The 24,489-nt window shown below is 37.1% G+C and overlaps 1 protein-coding gene across 2 annotated transcripts in view; it reads left to right on the forward strand.

Annotated features, from left to right (window-relative positions):
• The first annotated feature begins 2,837 nt into the window (after positions 1-2,837).
• Positions 2,838-24,489, forward strand: part of LOC120535742 (tumor necrosis factor receptor superfamily member 11A) — a 44,906-nt gene continuing 23,254 nt past the window's right edge. For both annotated transcript variants that reach the window (XM_039763774.1, XM_039763773.1), the window contains exons 1-6: positions 2,838-3,010; positions 15,749-15,874; positions 16,078-16,233; positions 16,312-16,405; positions 17,933-18,018; positions 20,700-20,801. In XM_039763774.1, coding sequence (XP_039619708.1) covers positions 2,941-3,010; positions 15,749-15,874; positions 16,078-16,233; positions 16,312-16,405; positions 17,933-18,018; positions 20,700-20,801 — 634 coding nt within the window. In that variant the 5' untranslated portion in view covers positions 2,838-2,940. The remainder of the gene's footprint in view (positions 3,011-15,748; positions 15,875-16,077; positions 16,234-16,311; positions 16,406-17,932; positions 18,019-20,699; positions 20,802-24,489) is intronic.

Genomic DNA, 24,489 nt, shown 5'->3' on the forward strand with positions numbered 1-24,489 from the left:
TGATCTTAAGATAGAGTTTATGATGTTCTTAAACTCACCCAGTTCATGTAGTTGGCCATTCACATATCCTCCTCTTTTACATTAAATTTTTATCTCAGACTTCTGCCATATCATTTCAGGCTTCAGATCTGGTCATGGTCAAACATCCTAAAGGCTTTTTAGTCCTGGCTGGCCACTGTGAAAATGAATCCTGTTCTAGTACTCAATTTTGTAAGCTCCATGACTAACCCCTTACTGGTCTGCTTTCTAGTTTTATTTGGATTGGCAGTAAATCCAGACTGAAACATACTACCTTAATGTGTAATGGAGGTGTCTTACTTCCAAATTTAGAATTCTATTATTGGGCTTATCTGTTTCATCCGTTTTGGAACTGGATAAGCCCTTCAATTATTTCCCCTATAAATTAAGTTCAGTTATATGTGCTAATTTCAATCTTTGGATCACCAGACTCAGCCTAGGGCCCTTTATAGCATATTCTATACAAATATGGTATACAAATGAATTAGGCAACACACTTTTTTCTTTTTGCAATAATTTTATTTTATTTCATATCTCGTTTAAACTGTTATGAAGCAAAATCTTACGAGTTTGTCTTTTTTGGCTCAATTGCCGTTTCTCAAGCACAAATCCCTCAAAGAAACAGAAATTTTCAGTTTTTATATTCAACTTTAAAATTAAGCAAGAAAGACTCAAGAGCATAATCTTCCCTTTATGCCACTTCTTTACTTTTTCCTTTTTGGGGATCTTTTTAAAGGTGGTTATAGTTTTTTTCATAAAAGGTAATAATTTTCTTTATAATCTTTAAGATACTCTGAGGAGACAAAACTTTTTGCTTCCTCATTAGAATTCAATGGGCTTTCCTTAATGCTCCTTTAGTCACATTTATTCTTACCCTCTCCCTTTTTTTTGACCTTCCATGCAATACTATGTTGTCATCTAATGAGCTTTGTTGTAACCTTTTCCAGACTTATGCAGCTACTGAGTAATCCCACATGGCATGTTTCCGGTTGTGCATCCCTATTGAGTTTTCCTTTTACTTAAATTTAGGTTGTTATCCAACACTTCATGAGCAACTTGCTAGGCCATGTCTGCCAGGTTAAGCAACATATACAAATGACATATGAACTCATCCACCTTTAATAATCATGCATTACTATTATTACTATGATGTTTTTTTCTGCCTGGATGTAATATCATGGATGGGAATTGGGTGGGGATTCTGTCCTTAACTCATTCAGTCTTGCTTTGTCATTCCTTCTTCCACATTTTTATAATATCTACAGCTTCATTCAGTGCTTTGAATGGTGTGTTACTTATATTTCTGTCACTCTATCATCTTCATTTGTCTCTTACTAACTCTTTTTTCACAGCTTATCTTACTACATTGCTATTTGTTGTGTAAAGCAACAACCTACAAACCTACAAATCCCTGCTGCTCCTCTTTCAATAGTTTCAGGATCTCACATTACCTCCTCCTCTTTGCTGGGACACCAATAAACTCAAATTTCCTTTAGATGGAAAGCCTTCCTAATGTAATCAAGCTGTCTAAAAGAAAAGGCTGTCTGCATTTTATAATCTAATTCTTCTCAAGTTTTCTACAGCATGAATTAATGGGTCATTGAGCATCTCCATTCATGAGTGGGATTCTGCTGCATCCAAGGCTTCCTTGGCCAGTTGTGGTATGGCATGGTAAAGGACATTGGACAGGGGTGTCATTTTGATTTATTTCACATATTGTTTGCTTCTGATCTTGACATATTGAATTGTTTTTTTGGTTGTAGTAATACATATTTGATCATAAAAAGGAGTTGGGGAGTCTGAATAATAAAGTTTGGACAAGAAAAGAGGATTAGTTACTGTAGGTCTGCACTCTTAGAATAATGTATTGTTTGACTCAATGTAACTTATTGTAAATGGTGTAAGAAAGTGTGTTTTCTTTACTTCACTGTAACCATTAATTACAATACATGTTGCACCAGGTCATTTTGACCGTGCCAGGATGTTCATGCTTTAAATTAAATCACACGTTACTAGTTGAGTTCAACAGATATCCAGTAGAAGCAAAACCTTGCACAGTGGATGCTCTTTAAACATGTAATTTTGTAATGAGGTTATGCAAATCTCAGTTAAATGTCCACCCATCCTTAATCTATATCTAGTTTGTTTTTTGCTGGGACTCAAAGCCTGTCATATTAGTATTGGGCTGAAGTCCTGAACTAGACCTGGATGGGAAAGCAGTTCATTTCTAGTCATCCTTCCATACTCACTCATACCAAGCACAATTCAGAGAGTTGCCAGTAAGCCTAACCTACACTTCTTAAGTGTCTAAGTGTCTGGTAGGCACCGGGAGAATGGGCAACATCCATGAAAAAATATGAGTAGACCACAAATTGAATTTGGTTCCCTAGAGCTACAAGATAGTGGTGCTAACTACTGTGTTCCCACACCATCTTCAGCTAAGTAAAACATTTTATTTTAAATATTTCAGTAAAAAGAGAGCTTGTGGAAGAAGTTTAAGCACAATAGTATAGTTATGACATGAAACTGTGAGAAGATGGAAGAAGGAGAAATTAAACAACAGAAGACAGTTATGAAATAAATAGCATCACAAAAGCCTCAACTTCTCCCTTTCACACAGACTTCATTCGTGTTGTTAGTCTGAATAATTTAGGGGATTGCCCACTAAACGGTATTTTGGTGAGATCAATGTAAACTTTACTCTCGTCCACTCCCCAACTGTTACGTAAACCTTATTATGTTTCTCAGCAACAACTCCCACCCCCCTCACCCATTAATGCACCACCAAAACCAGCATTTTACATGCAGGAAGTCTCTTTATGTCTGTGTAAGGTGAACATTTAGTTTAGTTTAAGTTTTTCTTTATTTTAGTGCTGTGAGCTTTTGTGTGTTGCTGCAATTTTTCGCAAGACCTGCCTCAGTATGATATACTGTTCAAAAGATGAATTTCATGTGAAACTCAGCAATCGATGTTGCAAAAAATGTCCTAAAGGTAAGTCTTTTTTCAGCTTTATTTCATATTCCACCCTGTTGTATGTCTATGCTGTTTGCCTTTTGTCTTCTGTTGATTTTTTGCTGACATATCTTTACTAATCAACCTTCCTTGAAACATGTAATTTTAAAATAAAAAGTCCTAAGAAATACACAATTTAAGAATTTAAGAGTAGAACGAGCTTAGTAATGACAGTCTGGTCACAGGCTGTATTTTAAGACAGCTGGTCTCACTGGTGACTGGATGGGGGTTTGGTTTTCATGGGCACCAGGTTGTGAGACAGGAAACCAGTGAAACTTCACTAGGAGGGACCCTCCTTCCACTCAGGGCCAGCACATGCCATTCTGCTGTTCTAGGGGTACACTCCTTTGACTTAGCATCATAACAGTCAACAAGCATCAACATATAAATAATAAACACTTCCACTTTACACTCTTGTTAAGTGTGCTAAAGAACAGCTTGAACCCTGCAAGGTGTCTGTAGTTTTACTGACTGTTCGATATACATCCTGCATCAATGCACTTCCCTCAGTAATGGGCATTCTCTCTTTCTTATGTGTGTCAACAGACGTAAAGTGGAGGTCTACAGGGGAAAAAACTCTGCAAAAATCAGGCTAACAAAATACTTAAAAAAGGATTATTACATTAATGAGATTACATTCATTAAGCAGGTGTTTCTGCTCTGTGCACACCATGGCTGCCAAGATCTTATCTGCATCTTCTAGTAAAATTTTCTGCACCAGTTCTTGCTCTGTGGAAATTGTCGCCAGTTCATTAGGACTGCTTTTTTCATTTTTTAAGATCAGTTTCAGCTTCTCTCATTAGAGTCTTTTTCTTTTGTATTCTCAACTAGACAATTTTGGTTTTTTTAACATTCTGCACTTAAAAATCAAATGAAGATCTTTTACTTTTCTGAACAATATTATAAAGTCACGGGTGGGCAGCCCGAACTGGACCTGACGTATTTCTCAGCCATTCACTATGATTTGAGAGTGAGAGAGAGAACCGTGTAGGCTGACATGCTTTGCCATTAGACTTCTAATACAGTATTTTGCATAATTGTTTAAAATGGTACATTAAGCCGCAGATGCTTTTACTCATTTGCCACTCTAGGCAATCACCTAGTTCACCTATATGGATGAGCTGGCCCTAATTCCACTTAATCAGAGCAGACAGAGTGAAAGCAGTCAAGGGCACCTCACCCCTTAAAAGGAGGAGAAAGGTCGCTGGCACTCGTTAGGCCACAGTAGGCACTCTAAATTGCTTCCTGGATTTCCTAACCAGATATCAGGAATTCAGGGTGTATTTTTGTAGGTGGCAATATTTCAGAGCTATGGAATTTTATATGAAGTCCCTGCCCCTGTAGTTAATTTCAGTGGTTGCCCAGACATTATCCTTAGGAGCAGTATAAATGTTATTCCCTGGTACAACTGAGATTAAGCAATGCAGTGACAGGTAAATGACAGTCCAGCCATTAAAGAATGAAAAAGAGAGCAGGCATTTGAAACATTATAGGTTTACTAGCCAGAAGATTTAATAAATATTTACTATTTCTTGACCTACGTGTAACTCCAGTGCCTTTCTTCTATGTTCGCATGTGTGTGGATATCTCTTCACTGGCGCTCCATTTCCTATAAAGCGTGCTCCAGAGTCTTTGATGGATACTGTCCAAGTGTGCGTCATATGCCTTTACTCCTCCTTGTGTATCTCATACTCACATTTCATCTTTTATTGTGTCACCCAAGCCAACTGACCAGTCAGATTGCTCTGAGGGACTGGACACACAGACCTTACTATTTTTTTGTATAGTAAATAAGGACATTATGGTTATGTGTACACTGTACATGAATGAGAGACTGAAATTGTGGATAATTGAGAACAACTACTTATATAATTGGGTCCATAAAAGTCGATAAAAACCTTCATACTTGGCTATCTAGAGATCAACTTTAGAAGGATTTCAAATTTTGTTGCATTAAAATTGATATTGTACTGTATAGTAGTAACATGTTTGTCTAAAGAATAACTTAATGTAAAACTTACAAATTTATGCAGACTAAATTAAATCTTTATCTATGAGCAAACACATTAAAATAAAAAAAAGAAATATTCTGCATTTATAAATATTCAGGTCTCTCACCTTTAGCTTTGTCAAGATGTGTTATCTTTGCACAACGCTTGCTACTGTTCCCTTAAAGCTCAAAATGCATTGAGATTTCTACTTTGTCATTGCCATTAGGGAGTTTGCATATTCTCTTCTTGTTCATGTGGATTTTCTCCAAGCTAAATTAATCTTTGTGAGTGAGTGCCCTTTTAAGGACCAGAATATCAGACAGGGTTGAATTCTTGTTTCTTCTGGATGCTGTGCTTTCTCGCTTCTTCATTTACCCGTAGTAAACAAACGTTGGTTTGAAAATGGTCACATAAATGACCTTTTAGCTGCAGTTTTAAGTCTTTTTTGTAAGCTGTCATGTTCCTCCTTTTCCTCTTTTTTGTTGTGTCTTGGTTCCTTTTTCTGATATTTGTTAACAACTTCCCATTTAGACTGGAGCCTAAAGGGACAGGGTCTCTGGTTAATTGATTTCTTTCAGGTTCTGCTGCAGTTAGTTGGAAGATTTAAAAACTGGCCCAGCCATGTTTCTTTATTGTGGTATTGCTTTTGGCTGCCTGCTCCTTAGATGTTAAAAAGCATGCATGCTTGCATATAAGTTTATTTATATAGATATTGTAAACATACTATATATACTGTAACACTGACACTGAATACCAAAGGGTTGTTGCTCTTTACATTGTTCTTAACAGTAGCTTTCTATACTTAAAAGTATATAGTTGGAATTCTTTCTATACCTTTGGCAGGCTCCCCTGCAACTGGCTCTGAAGCTGTTAATTTGCATGAATGTCAGCTCATATTGTTGGTGATTCAGGCTGGTACAACTTGTCAGTGCCATTGTACTGCCTCCTGTCAAAGTCATTCTCCATGGTGACCACTAAATTTTCCTTGAAAGGGCACACAAACTCTTTGAAACAGCAGACTGTTCTTTGCTTTCACGGCAGTTATGTAGCCAGTGACAAAAGCACATCATCAGGGGTCTTCAGCATATATCATTGTCAGGTGGCATAGCAGGAATGTTCAGTACTGAGCAAGCATGAGATTCAGCAGACATTTTGAAAAAGCACTTATGTGCTGCTAACTGTCCATTAAATGTGGAGCAGTAAAAGTCTTTTTATGAAGTTGCAGATATATTTCTTGGCTACCATCTTCACTTAAACAATGCTTCAAACGGTCTTCCAGATCTGGATCTCAGCATTGAGACTCTCCTTTCTTGACTGCACTGCAACAACATTATGATCTGCCTTGTTCTTTGCCAGTCTTGTCATCGGTCTTGCCTCACACTTGTCACTTATAGTGAGTGGCAACTCAGCCTGCTACATTTATGTATATACTGCGCCATAATCTTAAAGCTGTGCTTCTAGGCTAATGAACCTTATCAAATGGAGAAGCTTTTCCAAAATGATACAGAGGCAGCACTTTCTTGGCTATCATACTTCTTGTATTGATGTAGCAAACAACATTCCACAACCCAGATCTTTGCCTCAAGACTCTCCAACATCTCCGCAGAAGAGCCCAGCAAGTCTATGGATTCATTATATTGCTCTTTTAGGTAGCTCACTGTCCTTAAGTTATTTCATGTACTGCTGCAATTAGTTGCACAGTCATTTGAAGAAGATATAAGAACTGGCCTGGTCATGGTTCTTTGCCATGTTATTTAAACAAAGTATATACTGTATATGTGTATGTGTGTATATACACCTGTAGATGTTTGCTGCCACCTACTAGCCAGGTAATTCTCTTGCCCTCTTGCTAGATCTTTGCTGCCCCTGTCTCTCTCTCTCTCCCTCTCCCTCTCCCTCTCTCGCCCTTCATCTCTCAGGCAATTTGGTCTTCAGTTATCAGATCTCTATCCTCTTTTTCTTTCTTGGTTGGGTGTCAGGCACCCCTTACATCTGCTGGGTCATTATCTCTCTAGCATTTAGGTAGCTTGATGTGGTCCCAGAACTCACGCACCTATTAAAATTTCTACTTAAAGTATTAGCAGCGCTGTACCCATGAACTTGTAATTTGACTTTGGTTTAATGTTAGTGTATCACCATAAAAATAGTACTACCATTAATTTGGTTTCGCTTCAAGTACAGGTTAAGAACATTTCATGTTTCCTCCTATAGTACCAGTCCAGCTATTTTCACTGAGCATAATGCATCACTGGGTCTATAATCCCATAGCAGCCTATTCCTTCCTGCAGTTGCATTCTGAGTTGCTTTTTCTTCGCCAGAGTGGGCCTTTCTCTTTCATGAAACTTTCACAAAATTCTTCTTTCTCATTTAAATACCTGAGTTTACATACAATCCAACAAACCATCCATCCAGTGTATCGTTTAACCTAATAATAGGGTCATGAAGTGATAGCACCCACCCTAACAGACTATATTTATATACAGTACCTGCTAAATAATACACAGCACATGTTTCGCCTTAATTGGGGCTCGTCAGGAGTAAGCCTCTGATGTTTCGCAACAGCAGCTAGTTCACTTAAGAGAGAGTGAAGATCAGCGGTTGGATGGTGTGTACACCTCATGAGCCAGAATTAGGATGAAACACGTGTTGTATACTCTTTGTATTATTTGGCAGGAACTGTATCACATATCTATGATGTGCTTCTCATAACTGACCAACCACAACTGTCTTGACACACAAAGAAAGGTTTGGGGCAGCCACTCGTATAGTTGAAGCCTGGTTGCAAAAAGGCAAAATAAGTTGCACAGATGTGTACAGAGTTGAGTCCAAAACAGAACTGAAGTTACAGAGGAAGTTGTCTTGTATTTAAGTCAGGCAGTGGAAGTGATGTCATTGAGGACCGGAACCAGAAGTGATGTTCTTGGGGGAGGAGCCGGAAGTGACATCCTTGGGGTCAGAAGTGATATTCTTGGGACCAAAACCAGAAGTGACATCATTGGGCCTGTATCAGGCAGAATTTCCCATGTCCAGTCTGCAGAGATAAAAAAGGAAGGTTTAGTGCACCCCGCCAACCCCTGGTTTGGTGTGGAATTACCTTCTTTTGGTCCATTTATTTGCCTTACATGCTCACGTGTATGACAATACTGTATACAGTAATCCCTCCTCGATCACGGGGTTGTGTTCCAGAACCCCCCGCGATAGATGAAAATCCGCGAAGTAGAAACCATATGTTTGTATGGTTATTTTTATATATGTTAAGCCCTTATAACCTCTTCCACTCTGTTAACATTATTAGAGCCCCCTAGACATGAAATAACACCCATTAGTGAAAAGTTTAAACTGTGTTCCATGACAAGACAGAGATGAAATTTCTTTCTCACAATTAAAAGAATGCAAATAGGCCTATATCTTCCTCTTCAAAGAAATAAACGTCAGGGGCAGTGAATATCAGAGAGAGAGCGTGAAAGTAAAGCAAACAATCAAAAAATCAATACGTGCTTTTGTGCTTTTAAGTATGCCGAAGCACCGCGATAAAGCTGCATTTTTAGAGGAGCGTCCGTATCCTCTAGGCAAACAGCCTCTGTGTGAACAGCCCCTCTGCTCACACCCCCTCCGTCAAGCAGAGAGAGTTAGAGAGACAGAAAAACAGCAAACAATCAAGCACCGCGCGGGAAGCACATCATATATCATTGAGGAGTTTTAGTTAATATGTAATACATGCTCTGACTGGGTAGCTTCTAAGCCATCTGCCAACAGCGTCCCTTGTATGAAATCAACTGGGCAAACAAACTGAGGAAGCATGTACCATAAATTAAAAGACACATTGTCCGCAAAAATCCGCGAACCAGCGAAAAATCTGTGATATTTATTTAGATATGCTTACATTTAAAATCTGCGATGGAATGAAGCCGCGAAAGTCGAAGCGCGATATAGCGAGGGATCACTGTATACATATATATATATATATATATATATATATAATTCCCCAAGTCAAATGCTCTTTATTTAAATCAGAAGATTTGTTGCTATAAATGCTAAAATTGAGACAAACTATGCCACATCTTATCTCACCATTAAAAAGCTCTTATGAACAATATTTAAGTCAACAAATCAGTCATTTTTTAAACCAATTATGACAAAAAATGTTTGTATTACACCTATTTGAACACCTGTTAACTCATACTTTTAAGAAAATACTTTTTGTTTTTATTGCAGCAGTAAATGTATTTGAAAATGTCTCTATTAACTTAGCACACCTGGATTTTTCATATTTATCCCAAAGTTATTCTTGTTTTTTTTCATTCTTTCAATGACTGAGTTGAGTGCTTCATATTATAGTCATACTTAAAAGTGGAACTCTTCCTTAAGTTCAGGTTTCTGGCACATGTAAATAGGTTTTCTGGAGCTATTAATTTTCATTTCTGCAATAACCAGAGTCCCTGTACTGGTTGAACAGAAGACATTCTGAAGCTTGATTCTGTCACCACCATGCTTGTAAGCACTGTGTTCTTGGGGTGATATTCTGTGTTACCATTGTTTCAACAATTCATTTTGTAATTAAAGCTGGAAGGTGTAATTTTGGTCTTATTAGACCAAAACACACTTTTCCATATGGTTTGAGATATAGAATTCGTCTTCTGGAAGAAGATATGATAGCTTGGATGTCCTTGTTTATAACAAATAAGTCCTGTCTTGCATCACCATTCCACCACTGAGATTTGTGAATATGTAAAATGCATGTAGTGGCCATTTACTTTCATAAATTCTGACATTTAGCTATTGATAGCTTCCTTCATCAGTACTGCCCTTGCCTGGTCATCAATTTAAGAGGAACATCCTTATTGTTGGTTTAAGTGGAAAAAAGAAGAGGTAGCACTCAAGACGTTTTCTAACTCATACATACATCAACCTGGAGATAGATATACTGTATATTTTAGGCTTTGAGACCTGGTGTTGGAGGTGGTCTGGGATTTCTCTCAATACCATTCCAGGGATATAGTGTTAAGATTTTTTTTTTAAATTAATTTCTCATCTTTTGGAAGTCTGATTATTATATATCTGAATGTAAGGGTTTTTGGGTTGCCAAGATCAATTTTGGAATTAGTTTTAGGATTAGACATCCTTTTGTAATGGTTTTAGATTTTTTACGTCTTCTTTCGGTACCATCTTTGTTTTTGAATATTAATTTTTATGGTGTTGCTAAGCAATAACATTCAGAGATGTGGAGTGTTGATGTCATCTCCACAGTGGTATAAAAGATCAGCACTATACACTTCCTGGTCATCCTACTTTGAAGATAAATCAAAAGAAATCTGAGTTCTTTATTAGTGTTAACTATTGGTTTCATCAATCTTTGACTTTGAATTTTGGTTTAACAAATTGCTGTAGATGAAAGATAGGAGAGACTCTCAGGACCAACTCTTTTTCTGTTGTTTCTCCTCCTGGTCATCTCCATTATACCTAGTTTGCCCTTCTTTCTTTTGACAAACATAACAGATAGCATCAAATTAACACATGTGGCATTTACTACAGAAAGGTTATGAGAAGTTCCAGTCCTGAATGCTGGTGAATACCACTGATTTTGAGATTTTGAAATGATTGAACCACAGACACACTCTGGCCATTAATTTGCAAAGGTGGACAGTGAGTGACCTGTCAACAAAAATCAATCCTCATTCCTTCTGTCTTAATAGCATTGAGCTCCAAGTTGTTACAAGAACACCAGTCTACAATACAGTCCGTGTCTCTTTGATAGGAAGACATCTTATTATTGAAAGTCAGACCCACTATGGTTGTGTCTTTTGCAAACTTAGGATTTTTACAAATTTGTCCAGGGATCTGCAGTCATTGTATAAAGTGAAAATAGAAGAGGTGAAAGAACACAGCCTTGGGAGGAGCCTATGCTAAATGACATTGGATCGACATATAAGGGCCCTGACTCACAAACTGCTTCCTGCCTGCCAAGAAATTTATAATCCACTGGCAGATACCATAAGGTACACCTAACTGGATTAGCTCACTCTGAATCAACTCCGTAACAATAGTATTGAAGGCTGAGTAGATATCCACCAACAAGACTCTCACATAGGTGTTAGGCAAGTCCAGGTGATGAAGAATATCCATCCATCCATTATCCAACCTGCTATATCCTAACTACAGCGTTATGGGGGTCTGCTGGAGCCAATCCCAGCCAACACAGGACGCAAGGCAGGAAACAAACCCTGGGCAGGGCGCCAGCCTACCGCAGATGAAGAATATAGTTGAGGTATAAATAACTGCATCCTCTACTGAACAATTTGCCCTATATGTGAAATGAAGCAGGTCAAGGACAGGGTAAGTGATGGACTTTAGGTAGAAAAGCATAAGACGTTCAAGTATTTTCATAACCACCGAAGTCAAAGCAATTGGTCTATAGTATTTAAATACAGAGATTTTACCCTTTTGGGAACTGGAATGATAGTAGCTACCTTAAAGCAGTCCATAGTTTTGTTCAGCAGCAGGGAGGTGTTGAATATGTCAGTGAAGACAGGTGCTAACTTATCTGCACAATGTCTAACACTACCAGGCGAGACTCCATCAGAGCCAGATACGTTCCTTAAATATGAAAGCACCCTTGAAAATGGGAGAATATCTACACTAATGCAGCCAAAATATTGAGAGCTTTTCTTTTTTTTTTTTTATTAATTTTATTACACTCCATACAAAGCAATCAAGTTTTTACAAAAAGAAAAATAGAGTTAAGAACAGATCGATCCCCACCCTTGAGTGAGAGAGCAAGCCAAACGGCATCAAAATTTTACAGCTTTTAAACATACCTAAATTAATAAATTCTCTATGCTTCATGAACTTATTTTAAAATATTACTGATTAGATCCTGCCATGTTTTGAAAAACGTCTGTACGGATCCTCTAACTGAGTATTTGATTTTTTCCAATTTCAAATAATATAACACATCAGTTTCCCACTGACTTAAAAGAGGAGAGTTTGGATTCTTCCAGTTTATCAGAATAAGTCTGCGTGCCAAAAGTGTAGTGAATGCAATCACAATTTGTTTGTCTTTCTCCACTTTAAGCCCTCTGGAAGAACCCCAAACACAGCTGTTAATGGGTTAGGAGGGATTGTGAATCCAAGGCTATCTGAAAGGTAATTAAAAAGTTTTGTCCAGAATAATGTTAATTTGGTGCAGGCCCAGAACATGTGACCCAGTGAGGCTGGGGCTAGTTTGCAGCGTTCACAGGTTGGATTATGCCCTGGATACATTTTGGAGAGTTTTAGTTGAGACAGATGTGCTCGATAAATAATTTTAAGTTGTATAATTGTATGCTTTGCGCATATGGAGCTTGAGTGAATTCTCTGCATTGCTACTTTCCACTCCTCTTCTGATATATTAATTGAGAGATCTTTTTCCCAGTGTCCTCTTGGATCTTTGAAAGGGAGGGATTGTAAAATGATTTTATATATTGCAGAGATGGAGTCTAACTCCTTGAGATTGAGCAATATTTTTCCAGCATGGATGAGGGTGCAAGATGAGGAAAATCTGGAAGGTTCTGTTTAACAAAGTTCCTGATTTGAAGATAGTGAAAGAAATGTGTAGCTGGAATGTTAAATTTGGAATGTAATTGTTCATAGGGAGCAAAGACGTTGTCTATATAAAGATCTCTAAGCAAGTTAATTCCAAATTTTTTCCAGATATTTAAAACTGCATGTTTGTGAAGGTTGAAAGAGATGGTTCTCTTGCAGAGGTGTCACAGATAGAAGTTTCTCCGTCTTAAAATGCTTTCTACATTGGTTCCAGATTCTAAGTGAGTGGAGCACAATTGGGTTATTTGTGTATTGCCGATAATGTATGTTTATTGGAGCGCATAGCAGGGAATACAAAGAAGTACTGCAGGATTTTACTTCTATTGCGGTCCAAGCCTGTGTATGTTCTTCTATTTGTGTTCAGGTTCTTATCGCCTGTATATTTGCTGCCCAGTAATAAAACTGGAAGTTAGGTAGAGCCATGCCGCCTTCTGCCTTTTGTCTTTGTAGGGTCGCTCTTTTGATGCGTGGATGTTTTGAATTCCAAATAAATGAGGTTATTGTTGAATCTAATTGCTTAAAGAATGATTTATTAATGTATATTGGGATGTTTTGAAATAAAAAAAGGAGCTTAGGAAGAATATTCATCGTAACAGTGTTAATTCTTCCAGCTAGTGTGAGATGAAGGGTTGACCATCTATGCAAGTCTTTTTTAATTTTTTCCATGCAGAAGCTTTTCACCTAACATTCTCACGTGGGTTAATGCAATATATTGTCTCACAGAAGTCAGAGCCTATGCTGGCAGCAATCGGTCCTGGTGCATTTACAGATGCTGGAGCAAATGCAGAGCAGGTTTTCATAATTGGATTCCATGCTTGAAAAAAAAACATTTACATGGCTGTAGGAAAATGTGCTGTCCCATAAAATATAGTTAACAGGATCTACCACACTATTTGTACCGATTAATAATGAGTCACAGAAGGAGCAGATATGTTGGAAAAAATAATTAGTGTTTACTTAAACAAGCCTGTAATACAGAGAACAAATCCAAAACAAAAACCTGAGGTCAAATATTGAACAAAGAAGAATTCGATGAAAAAATACAAAAAGGGCACCCGTAGAATCAAAAATCAAAATGGGGGATGGACAAAAAACATGAAATCCAAATAGAGACTAAAAATGGTTACATTCGTAACATACCCAGCAATTAAGTCAAAAGACTACTCATTCAAGTTTAGATAAAATTACAAACTGCCATACCAGGGATAAAAGATGATGTGTTGTGTAACACAATTCTATAGCAAAGCACCATCCAAACTGCCTAATTTATGTCCCACACCCCTCTTCACATCACTCCTGTGGAATAACCACTGGGTAACCAAAAGGGATGTCAAGGGGCTCATAGGTGTGTGATAAGAACCAGCACTGGATAGAATGCAAGTCCATCACAAGGCCACATCAGGCATTCATTTTTACTCACACAGGGCCAAAACAGAATCGCTAATCAGCTGGATATGCACATTTATAAAGATGTAAAAGGAAAGTAGAAGTACATCGAAAAATAGTCTCACAGATAAAGATCAGACGTGAAGGTGTTCTATTTTAAAACATTTAGTGTAAAAATTATCTATTTTTATAACTTTAATATTAGATGAAAGATATTTTTGAAAAATAAAAAAGGTCTGATCTGATTTGTCTTTATTACAGCTTGTACACCAGCAATAGCTGAAATTTCAGTAAGTTGGTGTAGACATTTGATATTCACTCTATATTTTTTCTGTGAACTGTATAATTTATTTTTCAAAATATTTCAGGGTTTGCATTGAACTATTGCTCTATTAATTTTCTATTTACTTATTCTTACATGATCTTTTACAGAGGACCTGGGTTTCTCTTATATCTCAAATTAAAACCATCAGGTTGTCTATACAGACATGACTGAACCATAAAAATCAACTGGCAGATCACCCAAGGCATGTTCCACGATTGTAAGACTCAGCTTTCTTAGCAGTTGGCTGTATTTAGACTTTCAACTATTTTTAGTCATGTCTTTTCCAAGCTTTTATCATTTATCCATGTGCACAGTTTATTGATGTTGTGATTCTGTAACACACAAAGCTCAAAAAAAGGAGTGCAGTCCTAAGCAGCTCTGTCCACTAATCTGCCAAAAAGGAGCAGGCCTCACCACTTCAAGCAGCCTAGCCCCAAATTCAAAAGGCAGGCTTGCCTTTGCTTTGCACAGATTTAAAAATTGGGCAAACACTTTTAATAACAACATACCCACATTAAGGAGGAGAGGAAAACCTTTGGTCAATATACAAACTTAAACAGAGTCATTTTATATTTAAATGTTTATTAAAAAATAATTCAAAAATTTTTTACAAATGAGGTAGGGTCAAAATAGATTTTGCCTAGCATCAAAACCCAGAAGCAAACAGACCCAAACACCAAATCCAGAACAGTACCTTAAAAGGCTTTAAAAACCAAGAATTCCACTCATCAAAAAATAACACACAACAAGAGCAGGAATGAAAAAAAACAATGATAGACTCCTCATATACTTGGAAGGGTCAGTTCCCCATATGCAAAATTAGGCTCCACTTACAGGAGACAGGGTAGATAAAAAAACACAAATCTTCTTCTTTTTTCAGCTGCTCCCTCTTTAGGGGTGCCAACAGCGGACCATCCACTTCCATATCTCCCTGTCCTCTGCACCTTGCTCTGTTACCCCCATCACCTGCATGTCCTCTCACCACATCCATAAACTTTCTCTTAGACCTTCCTCTTTTCTTCTTTTCTGGCAGTTCTATCTTTAACACCCTTTTCCCAATGTACCCAGCATCTCTCCTCTGCACATATCCAAACCAGCACAATCTTGCTTCTCTGACTTTGTACTCATTTCTAAAAATACAAATAAGCAGCAAAATTAAATGAAAAATAAAGCTAACAATAATTAATACATAAGATATGAACAAACCAAAATCAGAATAATTTAACAAACAAATAATATTTGAAAAACAACAAATAAATAAATAATAATTAAATAAATACCTGAGCCAGGGATGTAATCCTGGATGAAGTATAATAATTACAGTGATTACCGCATATCCATTTAAAACATATTTCTTGCTACAGAGGCTTTTCACATGACATCACTAATTATTAAATGTAAAGTATCATTATACAATTTCTGTTTTATTTACAGGACAGCGTGTACTTGAAGACTGCACAGAAAACAGACCTACAAAGTGTGTAAACTGCAGCAATGGAGAATACCTGGAATCAGACAGCTATGCAAAACGTTGTGTGGCCTGCAAACTCTGTGAACTGAGTAAGTTCCATGAGAAGTTAGCATCGGGCAGCTGAATATCTACAGACTTCCATTACAAATGAGGTTACTCTGGTGCTAGAAGAGTTTAAAGAGGGGAAGGGGATTTATATATTGATGATTCCTTTAAGCAGTAATGAGTTAGAGGTCTGATTTATTAGTTTAAGATCTGCTTCCTCAGCCTTATTCTCTGCATCATCCCACAGAGAGTCATCTTGAGACTTTGTCTCCTTGCACATTGACCGCGGACACCACATGCCAATGTCAAGCAGGCTTCTACTGCGATCATCAAGTTCAAGAGCAATGTGAACACTGCTCTCCTGTAACAAAATGTGGTCCTGGTGCTGGAGTGACCAAAAATGGTCAGTCTATTAAAAATCAGTCTTTTTACTTCTTTCATTTTACCTCACAATATGTAATTTTAGTGTTTTGTTTTGCAGCTACATGGTGGTCTAATACAGAGTGCAAGCCATGTCCTCCAGGGACCTTCTCCAATGTGACTGACACTCATTCTTCATGCCAAATGCATACTAAGTAGGTTTCTGCTCTGTTAAAATGTCTGTCTTTACCTTAATGTATCTCAGTACTGTAGCTCCTTGTGTCAGAAACATCAAAGTAAACAATGCATGATCAGTCAATGATGCATTTTGGGACACACTGAACTACAATATGAAAAAGGCATTATAAAAAGTATTTTAAGACTCCTTCTCAAATAATTTACTATACATTAAAGAGTGATCTAAAACTCATCTTTCACAAGATCATTAACAAATTCTGTGATTTGAAAATGCCTAGCATTATACAGTCATTTTCTGTACACAGAATACATTTAAAAACACCAAACATTAATGTCATACATTAAGATTTCAATTTAATATCAGTATTAGCTTGATAATAATAGTATAGCTAGACCATAATTAAAGTAGTGCAGAATCGCAGTACCACCTGCGGGGCACATTTTAGGATTAGGATTTTGTCACCCTCTAGCCATTTGCTTGGAAATAAACATTACTTTGTTATAATTTCTAATTTGAAATTGCTTCATTTTGTTAGTTTACATGCTCATGCCTGTCTGTGTTAGTGGAGAGATGCTTTGAGATGCTTCAAGATGCTTCTCATCAATCAATGTGACACTAATCTAGCTTCATTTGTATTCCAATTTAGGGGAAAATAAGAATAAAGCGTTTAGGAGTTTTTACATACTCTAAACAGCATTGCATTATATTATGTAACAAAATTTAGAGATCTTTTTTAATGAATGTTATTAGAGGAAAATAAAAATGCACAATTCAATACATTTTCATGACTGTATGGGAAAATGTAATTAGTGTTGATATCTGGACTGAAAATTGCAACATTAATAAAAGCAAACTAATTAAACTATTAATTTAGAAATGATTTAAAACTGTGCAAGAATATTGTTTTGTGCAAAGGGCTAGTATCCCGTCCATTGTTAGTTCCTGCACTGTGATTAGCACCGCTGCGTCACAACTGCAGGAAGAACAGCCTTGTTTCTGCGGGTTCTCCCCATGTCTCCACAAATCTTTCTCCAGATTGCAGTTTTAAACTCCCAAAATAAAAATACTACATTAATTGGAGTGTAGTTGTGATGAACTAGCTCCTTGCCCAAAGCCGGTTCCTTCTTTATACCCAGTGATGCTAGCATAAGATCCAGTTAACATGACTGAAACAAGATACAACAGTATCAAAAATGGATTTAATAAAAATATGTTATTAACAGAGGGTAATTTTAACTGCTGAGAAAAATATAAGGAAGTAAATAAAAAGAACATTTTTAGCAGATAGTATATAGTAATAGTACATATTGTTTAATTAATCTGGCATCAATAATGAATAATGTCACAAAAGATACACAAATCTTTTAAAATTAAGAAAATCCAAGATTTTATCCAAGGAATTTTGATAAGAGTAGTGCACTTTTACTGAGAGCATATGTGAATAAATAAATGTGGCCTTTGTTATAGTAGCCTGAACGTTTTTTCTGAACGTAATAATTCATGTTACACTATCGTTCACACTTGTATTTCTTCCTCCTATCAGTTGCACAGAAATTGGACAGATCACAAGAATTCCTGGAAACAGTACCATTGACACTTTGTGCAGCCTAGTCCTCGTGAAACCAGGAGGTATGGCCCAACCATGTCTTAATCTCTTCTTAGATTAGATGTCTGTTTAAAAGTTTACTGGACACAGGTATTAACCACTAAGAAGTGCATAACAGGGATGGTCTGATCTACTCAGGGAGGAATGTAGCTTTCATTCCTGCTCATCATTTAATTGAGTCTTGAGTTCAAATCTCATCCCAATTCACTATGTAAAGGAAATTGCGGAATGGAGGTGAAAAAGAGAGTGCAGGCAGGGTGGAATGGGTGGAAAAGAGTGCCAGGAGTAATTTGTGACAGATGGTTATCAGCAAGAGTGAAAGGAAAGGTCTACAAGATGGTAGTGAGACCAGCTATGCTATATGAGTTGGAGACGGTGACACTGACCAGAAAGCAGGAGACAGAGCTGGAGGTAGCAGAGTTAAAGATGCTAAGATTTGCACTGGGTGTGAAGAGGATTAATAGGATTAGAAATGAGTACATTAGAGGATCAGCTCAAGTTGGACAGTTAGGAGACAAAGTCAGAGAGGCGAGATTGCGTTGGTTTGGACATGTGCAGAGGAGAGATGCTGAGTATATTGGGAGAAGGATGCTAACGATGGAGCTGCCAAGTAAGAGAAAAAGAGGAAGGCCTAAGAGAAGGTTTATGGATGTGGTGAAAGAGGACATGCAGGTGATGGGTGTGACAGAACAAGATGCAGAGGACAGAAAGATATGGAAGCGGATGATCCGTTGTGGTGACCCCTAACGGGAGCAGCCAAAAGAAGAAGAAGAAACTCTATTACAAGGTCTAGATGCTTTTGACACTCTTCTGCATCTACTGTAAGAACACTCAGAAGCTTCCAAAACATATTTATTGATTCATTATCTACTTTTACTATCCAGCCACATAATTTACTTGAAATTGATCATTTCCATTTGGACTGTAAGATGATTGGCTGGATCCTGGATTTTTTTAACTTAACAGAATACAGTGGATCACCTTGAGACTTCTATTTGTTTTTGTTTTTGTTTATTGTGTACAATACTTCTGAAATTCATATAAAGATGGGCATGTCTTGGAAATTCAGGAAGACTGTCAATTGCTAGTCTTTCATATGATAAGTTGCACAGTAATAAACCTGTTGATATTTTTGTTCAGTAGTGTCATTTTTACAGCTAAATATTCCAATATGGCTGTAGAATGTTGATATCCCTCTCCTTCTCCTCTCTCAAAAATAATTAAAGGACACACTGTAAAGATGATGGAAGACTTCATATATTTAAGGACAATTATTGGAAGCTGACTTTTGATCTGAATGTAGAACAATTCAGTAAGAAACTCTCTTCATCCTTAGGAAACTGAATTTTTTAAAATAGACATTTACTTATATATGAAATTTGAAATTGTCTGGTTTCTTCCTAATAAGAACAAATACAATTTCAACAACATTGCCAAATGTATTCATTTACAGCAGTCCTTTTCACTGCGCTGCATGATAGACAGATTAAAAAGAAAGATAACTTCTGTTTCCAAATTCACATTTGTTGCCAACAGATTAAACAACAACAACAACAACATTTATTTGTATAGCACATTTTCATACAAAAAATGTAAAGATTTCAAAGACTCAAAAGCAATAGATTTAAAAACCTTTTGTTCAAGTGCTGCACACATTTTGAACTATAGTGACTATAAGGGCTATAATGACCTTATTTTTGTGTACTGTTAGAATTCAATATTCTTAACCATTCAGGTCCTTGGTATGTGCTCTGATTGCAGAAATGAAAATCACTTCTCATCTCTTGCCTTATTTCTTCAATCAGCGGCTTAATGTTTTATGTTTGTGCATTCCTGCAGCAACCAAATTTCTCCCTTGGGGGAATAAAGTCTACCTAACCTAAGCTGAACATTTGACATTTAAGACAGGCATTGTAAATTTGAATCTCCCCCTGTGAATGTTCGTCCAATAATAATTTTAATAGCCACTGTATTTCTGGTGTTGTACAGGCCAGTGCTGCCCATGCCATGTCCTATGTATGGCATGACATGATTTTACACATGAAATCCCTTTTTTGATTGTCATGACATAATCACATTTTCAAGCTTGCCTAATACAATTCAATGTCAAAGGGGCCAAAATGTGTTCCAGCAGCACTGGGAGCAAGGCAGGAACAGCATCAGTCCAATGCAGGACACACAAATGTTAAGACTGCCAGTTAACCTAACCTGCATGCGTTTAGGGATGTGGGTGGAAAACCAGATAACCTGAAGGAAAACTCTATGCAGATATGGACAGAACATGGAAAATCCACACAGAGAATGTTTGGGCATGGAGTTCAAACCCAGTATGCCAGACCTTTGAGGTGGCAGCACTACCCACTATACCACTTTACTGTCTTTGGCTACAATGACGTTTGTTAAAAAAAAAAAGAATAGTTCTGAAACTGTGTTGTGCCATGTCAAATGCTTACATGACTGAGCAATCATTTATGGCATTTCTGGTTCAAAAGTACACGTGTATGTTCTCAAACCAGAATACTTCTTACAAATAGCTGTTTTAAATGGCTAAAATAGCCACAGTGAAGATACCATTAAAACAAATAACAGAGACACAAAATATTAAAGAAGCACTTTGACCCACAATGAAATTAATATGACCAAAATGAGTTTAATTAGCTGATTTTTATTGCCAAAGCTTTTCAATTCTGTTTGCTCTTTTCAGTGCCATCCTGGGTCCTACCTGGCAGCCTGTGGGCAGGGTTTACGGTATCAGTGGTTGTATTTCTGATTGTCACTGCCATATGGAAGAGGACCAATAAAAAAGGTAAAGAAAAACCTAAAATATACATTTAAAAACTCAAGGTCAATATGTTATATTAATAAAATGGGAAAGAGCAAAGCCAAAGGCAAGACACCAGAATCTACCAGATCACTTTCCTGCCCTCACACTCAAATATTTTTCAGGATAAATGATTCTGTGCTCTTCATATTTTATAAGCCTCCTAACTTAAAAAAGCTCAATTACCAGAATCAGGGTGACTAGGGATGATATCACACAACTAGCATCTAAAGTAGTCTTGAGAACTGCAGCCAAGTCTGGCAGAACATGACTAGAAAAACGCAACAGCCAATATGCTACCAGGGAAGTACATCAATGGAACATTTAGAATTTTGCACTTTGAAAATGACATCTCTTTCAAGTAGAAATATAGAAATGTGGAATGTAATTTACTGGAAAATGGCAGACAGCAGATTAGGTAAACTGTGGATTCATAATTTAGCTGAACATGACTTATAGCAAAGGGAGCTTTATTGTAAATTAGGGCAGATTTCCCCAGGTATAGCCATTGTAAAGGTTAAATATTTATAAAAAGAATAACTATAAATGTTAGTGATTGAGGTGTGATTTTAAAAATCCATATTATATGAAATATTTTAATGACATCTAATTGCCATTTAGAATTACCATATTATTTACCCATTTAATTTTTAAATCTATTTCTTCATTACAGGGATGTGAGTAGTCCAATTTGAGCTTGACAGCCCTGGCACAAGGCTGGAACCTGTCCTAGATCAAACACGAGATCAACTAAGGGTACATTTACATAGCCATTATAGAGACACTAATAAACCTAATATTAGGACATTAGGAACATTAGGACAATCTAGACGAGAACAGGCCATTCAGCCCAACAAAGCTCACCAGTCCTATCCACTTGTTTCCTCCAAGAAAACATCAAGTCGAGTTTTGAAAGTCCCTAACGTCTTGCTGTCTACCACACTACGTGGTAGCTTATTCCAAGTGTCTATCATTCTTTCTGTAAAGAAAGACTTCCTAATATTTGTGCAAAAATACCCTTAACAAGTTTCCAACTGTGTCCCCTTGTTCTCGATCCACTGTACTAATTCCCTTCATAATTTTAAACACTTCAATCATGTCACCTCTTAATCTTCTTTTGCTTAAACTGTATAGGCTCAGCTCTTTTAATCTTTCTTCATAATTCAACCCCTGTAGACCTGGAATCAGCCTAGTCGCTCTTCTCTGGACCTTTTCTAGCGCTGCTATGTCCTTTTTGTAGCCTGGAGACCAAAACTTCACACAGTACTCAAGATGAGGCATCACCAGTGCATTATAAAGGTTGAGCATAACCTCCTTGGACTTGTACTCCACAGATCGTGCTATATAACCTAACATTCTGTTAGCCTTCTTAATGTCTGTTGTTAGGTTATAAGAAGAAAGCAAGGAATCCACAGAAAGCCTATATAGATGCAGGGAGAATGTGAAAGTTCAGACAGGCAGTGACTGAATGGAGGACTGAGAACAAAGAGCTGTGAGGCAGCAGTGTTAGGCACTGCTCTAACAGTATTATTATTTATATATGCATATATGTATTTTTTAGAAGATGCTTTAATCAGGGTGACTAACAAAATATTAGTACACATTCAGTACAATTCATGGTTTGACAATAAATTATAAAGTTAATAGGTACAAATTATTCAAGCAACCCCCAACAACTTTGCCTCATATTAGTTGTACCAAACAGTTTTTGAAAACCAAGTATCTATCCATTTTCTAATTGAGTAATCCAGTTCAGGGTCCTGTGGAATGGGAGCCTATCCCTGCAGCATTGGGACACAAGGCAGGAACCAAAACTGGAAATTGCATCAGTTCATTGAGTTTAAGAAATGTATTTTATGAGGCATTAAAAAATTGGTACAAAAGTAAACATTGTTGCAAGATCATAAGTCTTTCAAATTTGGAACCGGTCTTTTGAATGTATGTACCTTTTTTTCCAAACCTTTATAGCTTTATAGATTAAAAAAAAAATCTCTTTCCATCCATCTTTTAACCTATCTATCCAGTCACAAGCGGTGAACTGGGACATGGGTTGATGGCTGCACTGAACACAAGACAGCAAACAACCCAGGACAACATGGCCTCAGTAAATCACAGGGCATGTTCACATAAGGCCAGTTTAGAATTGGTCATTAACCTAACACTTGTATCTTTAGAGTGACAGAGAAAAAGCAAAGATACATGGAGACAAATAAAACTCCTCAAAGATAGTGACTGGTGTTAATTTCATGTGTAACACATTTTTAAGAGTCCTAGACATCACTTTCCCCATAGCCCTGCCTCGTTTTTTTCCGCATATCACTGACATGCAGAGTAGGTTAGCTATCAACTCTAAACTAGTGAGCGTGTGTGCCTGACAATGGACTGACATCATCTTTAAGGTTGCACCCCATTTTTCACCCAGTAATGTCAAGATTGGCTCTAGCTCTTTGTGACCCTATATCAAAATAAAGAAGTACTCAAAATGAATTATTAAACGAATAATAAAGCTACATAAACGTATATATAATGAAAAGGGTCACAGTTAGCATTTTTTTCTGTTGCCAGTGAGACACCTAATTTGAGCCTGTTAATAATGCTCCTGCTTAAGTAGGCTTTTGTGCATCTTTTTCAGTATTTAATATAATCAACAGCAGACTGCAGATGCTTAAAACACATAATTATGCAAATTTTTTTTCTTGTTCTGAGGATTAGAGGAATGCTTTTAGTTTATTCAATTTGAGTTACACCATTAAAAAGTGCCATTATGACATTATTGCAGTGCTCCATAACTATTATAATGCAAAAGCTGCCCTTAATCATGCAAGACAAAGTAAAAACTGGAAAATGTCTAAGTAAAATAGTCTGTTTCAAAAAATGAGGTAAAGACAAAAGATTCATTTCAGTTTGGAATATGTGCATGTAGAATAAAAGCCGTATGCAGCTGGGAGTTCCAAGGAGCACACGTCATGACCTGAATGAGAGCTCAAGGAGAATAGAGCTTTGTATCTCCCTAGAACACTAATGTAATTAAATGCATCCATTGAATTAGCACCACAGGTTTATAAGCGATAAGCAGTCTAGTCATGCACCTGGAGCTTTCATTTTACAAAGCTCAGAATGTAAACCACAAGGTCTTGAAGATCATTTGGGACAGTGAGCACTTTGCATAGTTACAAAGCATGAGAGATTACTTCCTTTTTCAATCCCAGATCTCTGGCAGCAAGCTCAGTTTTATGAATTGTTCTGTAGAGAAGAGCACTGAAATGCAACTTAAAGTCAAGAAGGAGATACACTTCAATGTGTCAAAGAAATATATTATTTAGTTGAGAGTTTAGGATAGAATTGAAATGAATCCAAAAATGTTTACATTAATATCACCAGACATACAGGCCACATTGTAAGAGCACTGCAGCCTCACAGCCTGAGGGATCAGAGCTTGAATGCCATTTTGGTCACTCCCTGCTTAGTAAGATCTGTCCCCCCACAACCTAAAAACATGTGTCCGAAGATTATTGGTATCTGTTATCTGACCCTGGAAGTGAATATGCCATGTGAAGACTCTGCAATGTTTGGTGAGGATGGTTGAGTGGGTTATCAGGGTCTCTCTACCCTTCATTGACAGCATTTTTTAAGGACAGAGGCAAGAAGAAAGCCCTCTGCATTGTGAGAAACT

Source organism: Polypterus senegalus, chromosome 9 (genome assembly GCF_016835505.1).
Source record: "Polypterus senegalus isolate Bchr_013 chromosome 9, ASM1683550v1, whole genome shotgun sequence".
Classification (NCBI taxonomy): domain Eukaryota; kingdom Metazoa; phylum Chordata; class Cladistia; order Polypteriformes; family Polypteridae; genus Polypterus; species Polypterus senegalus.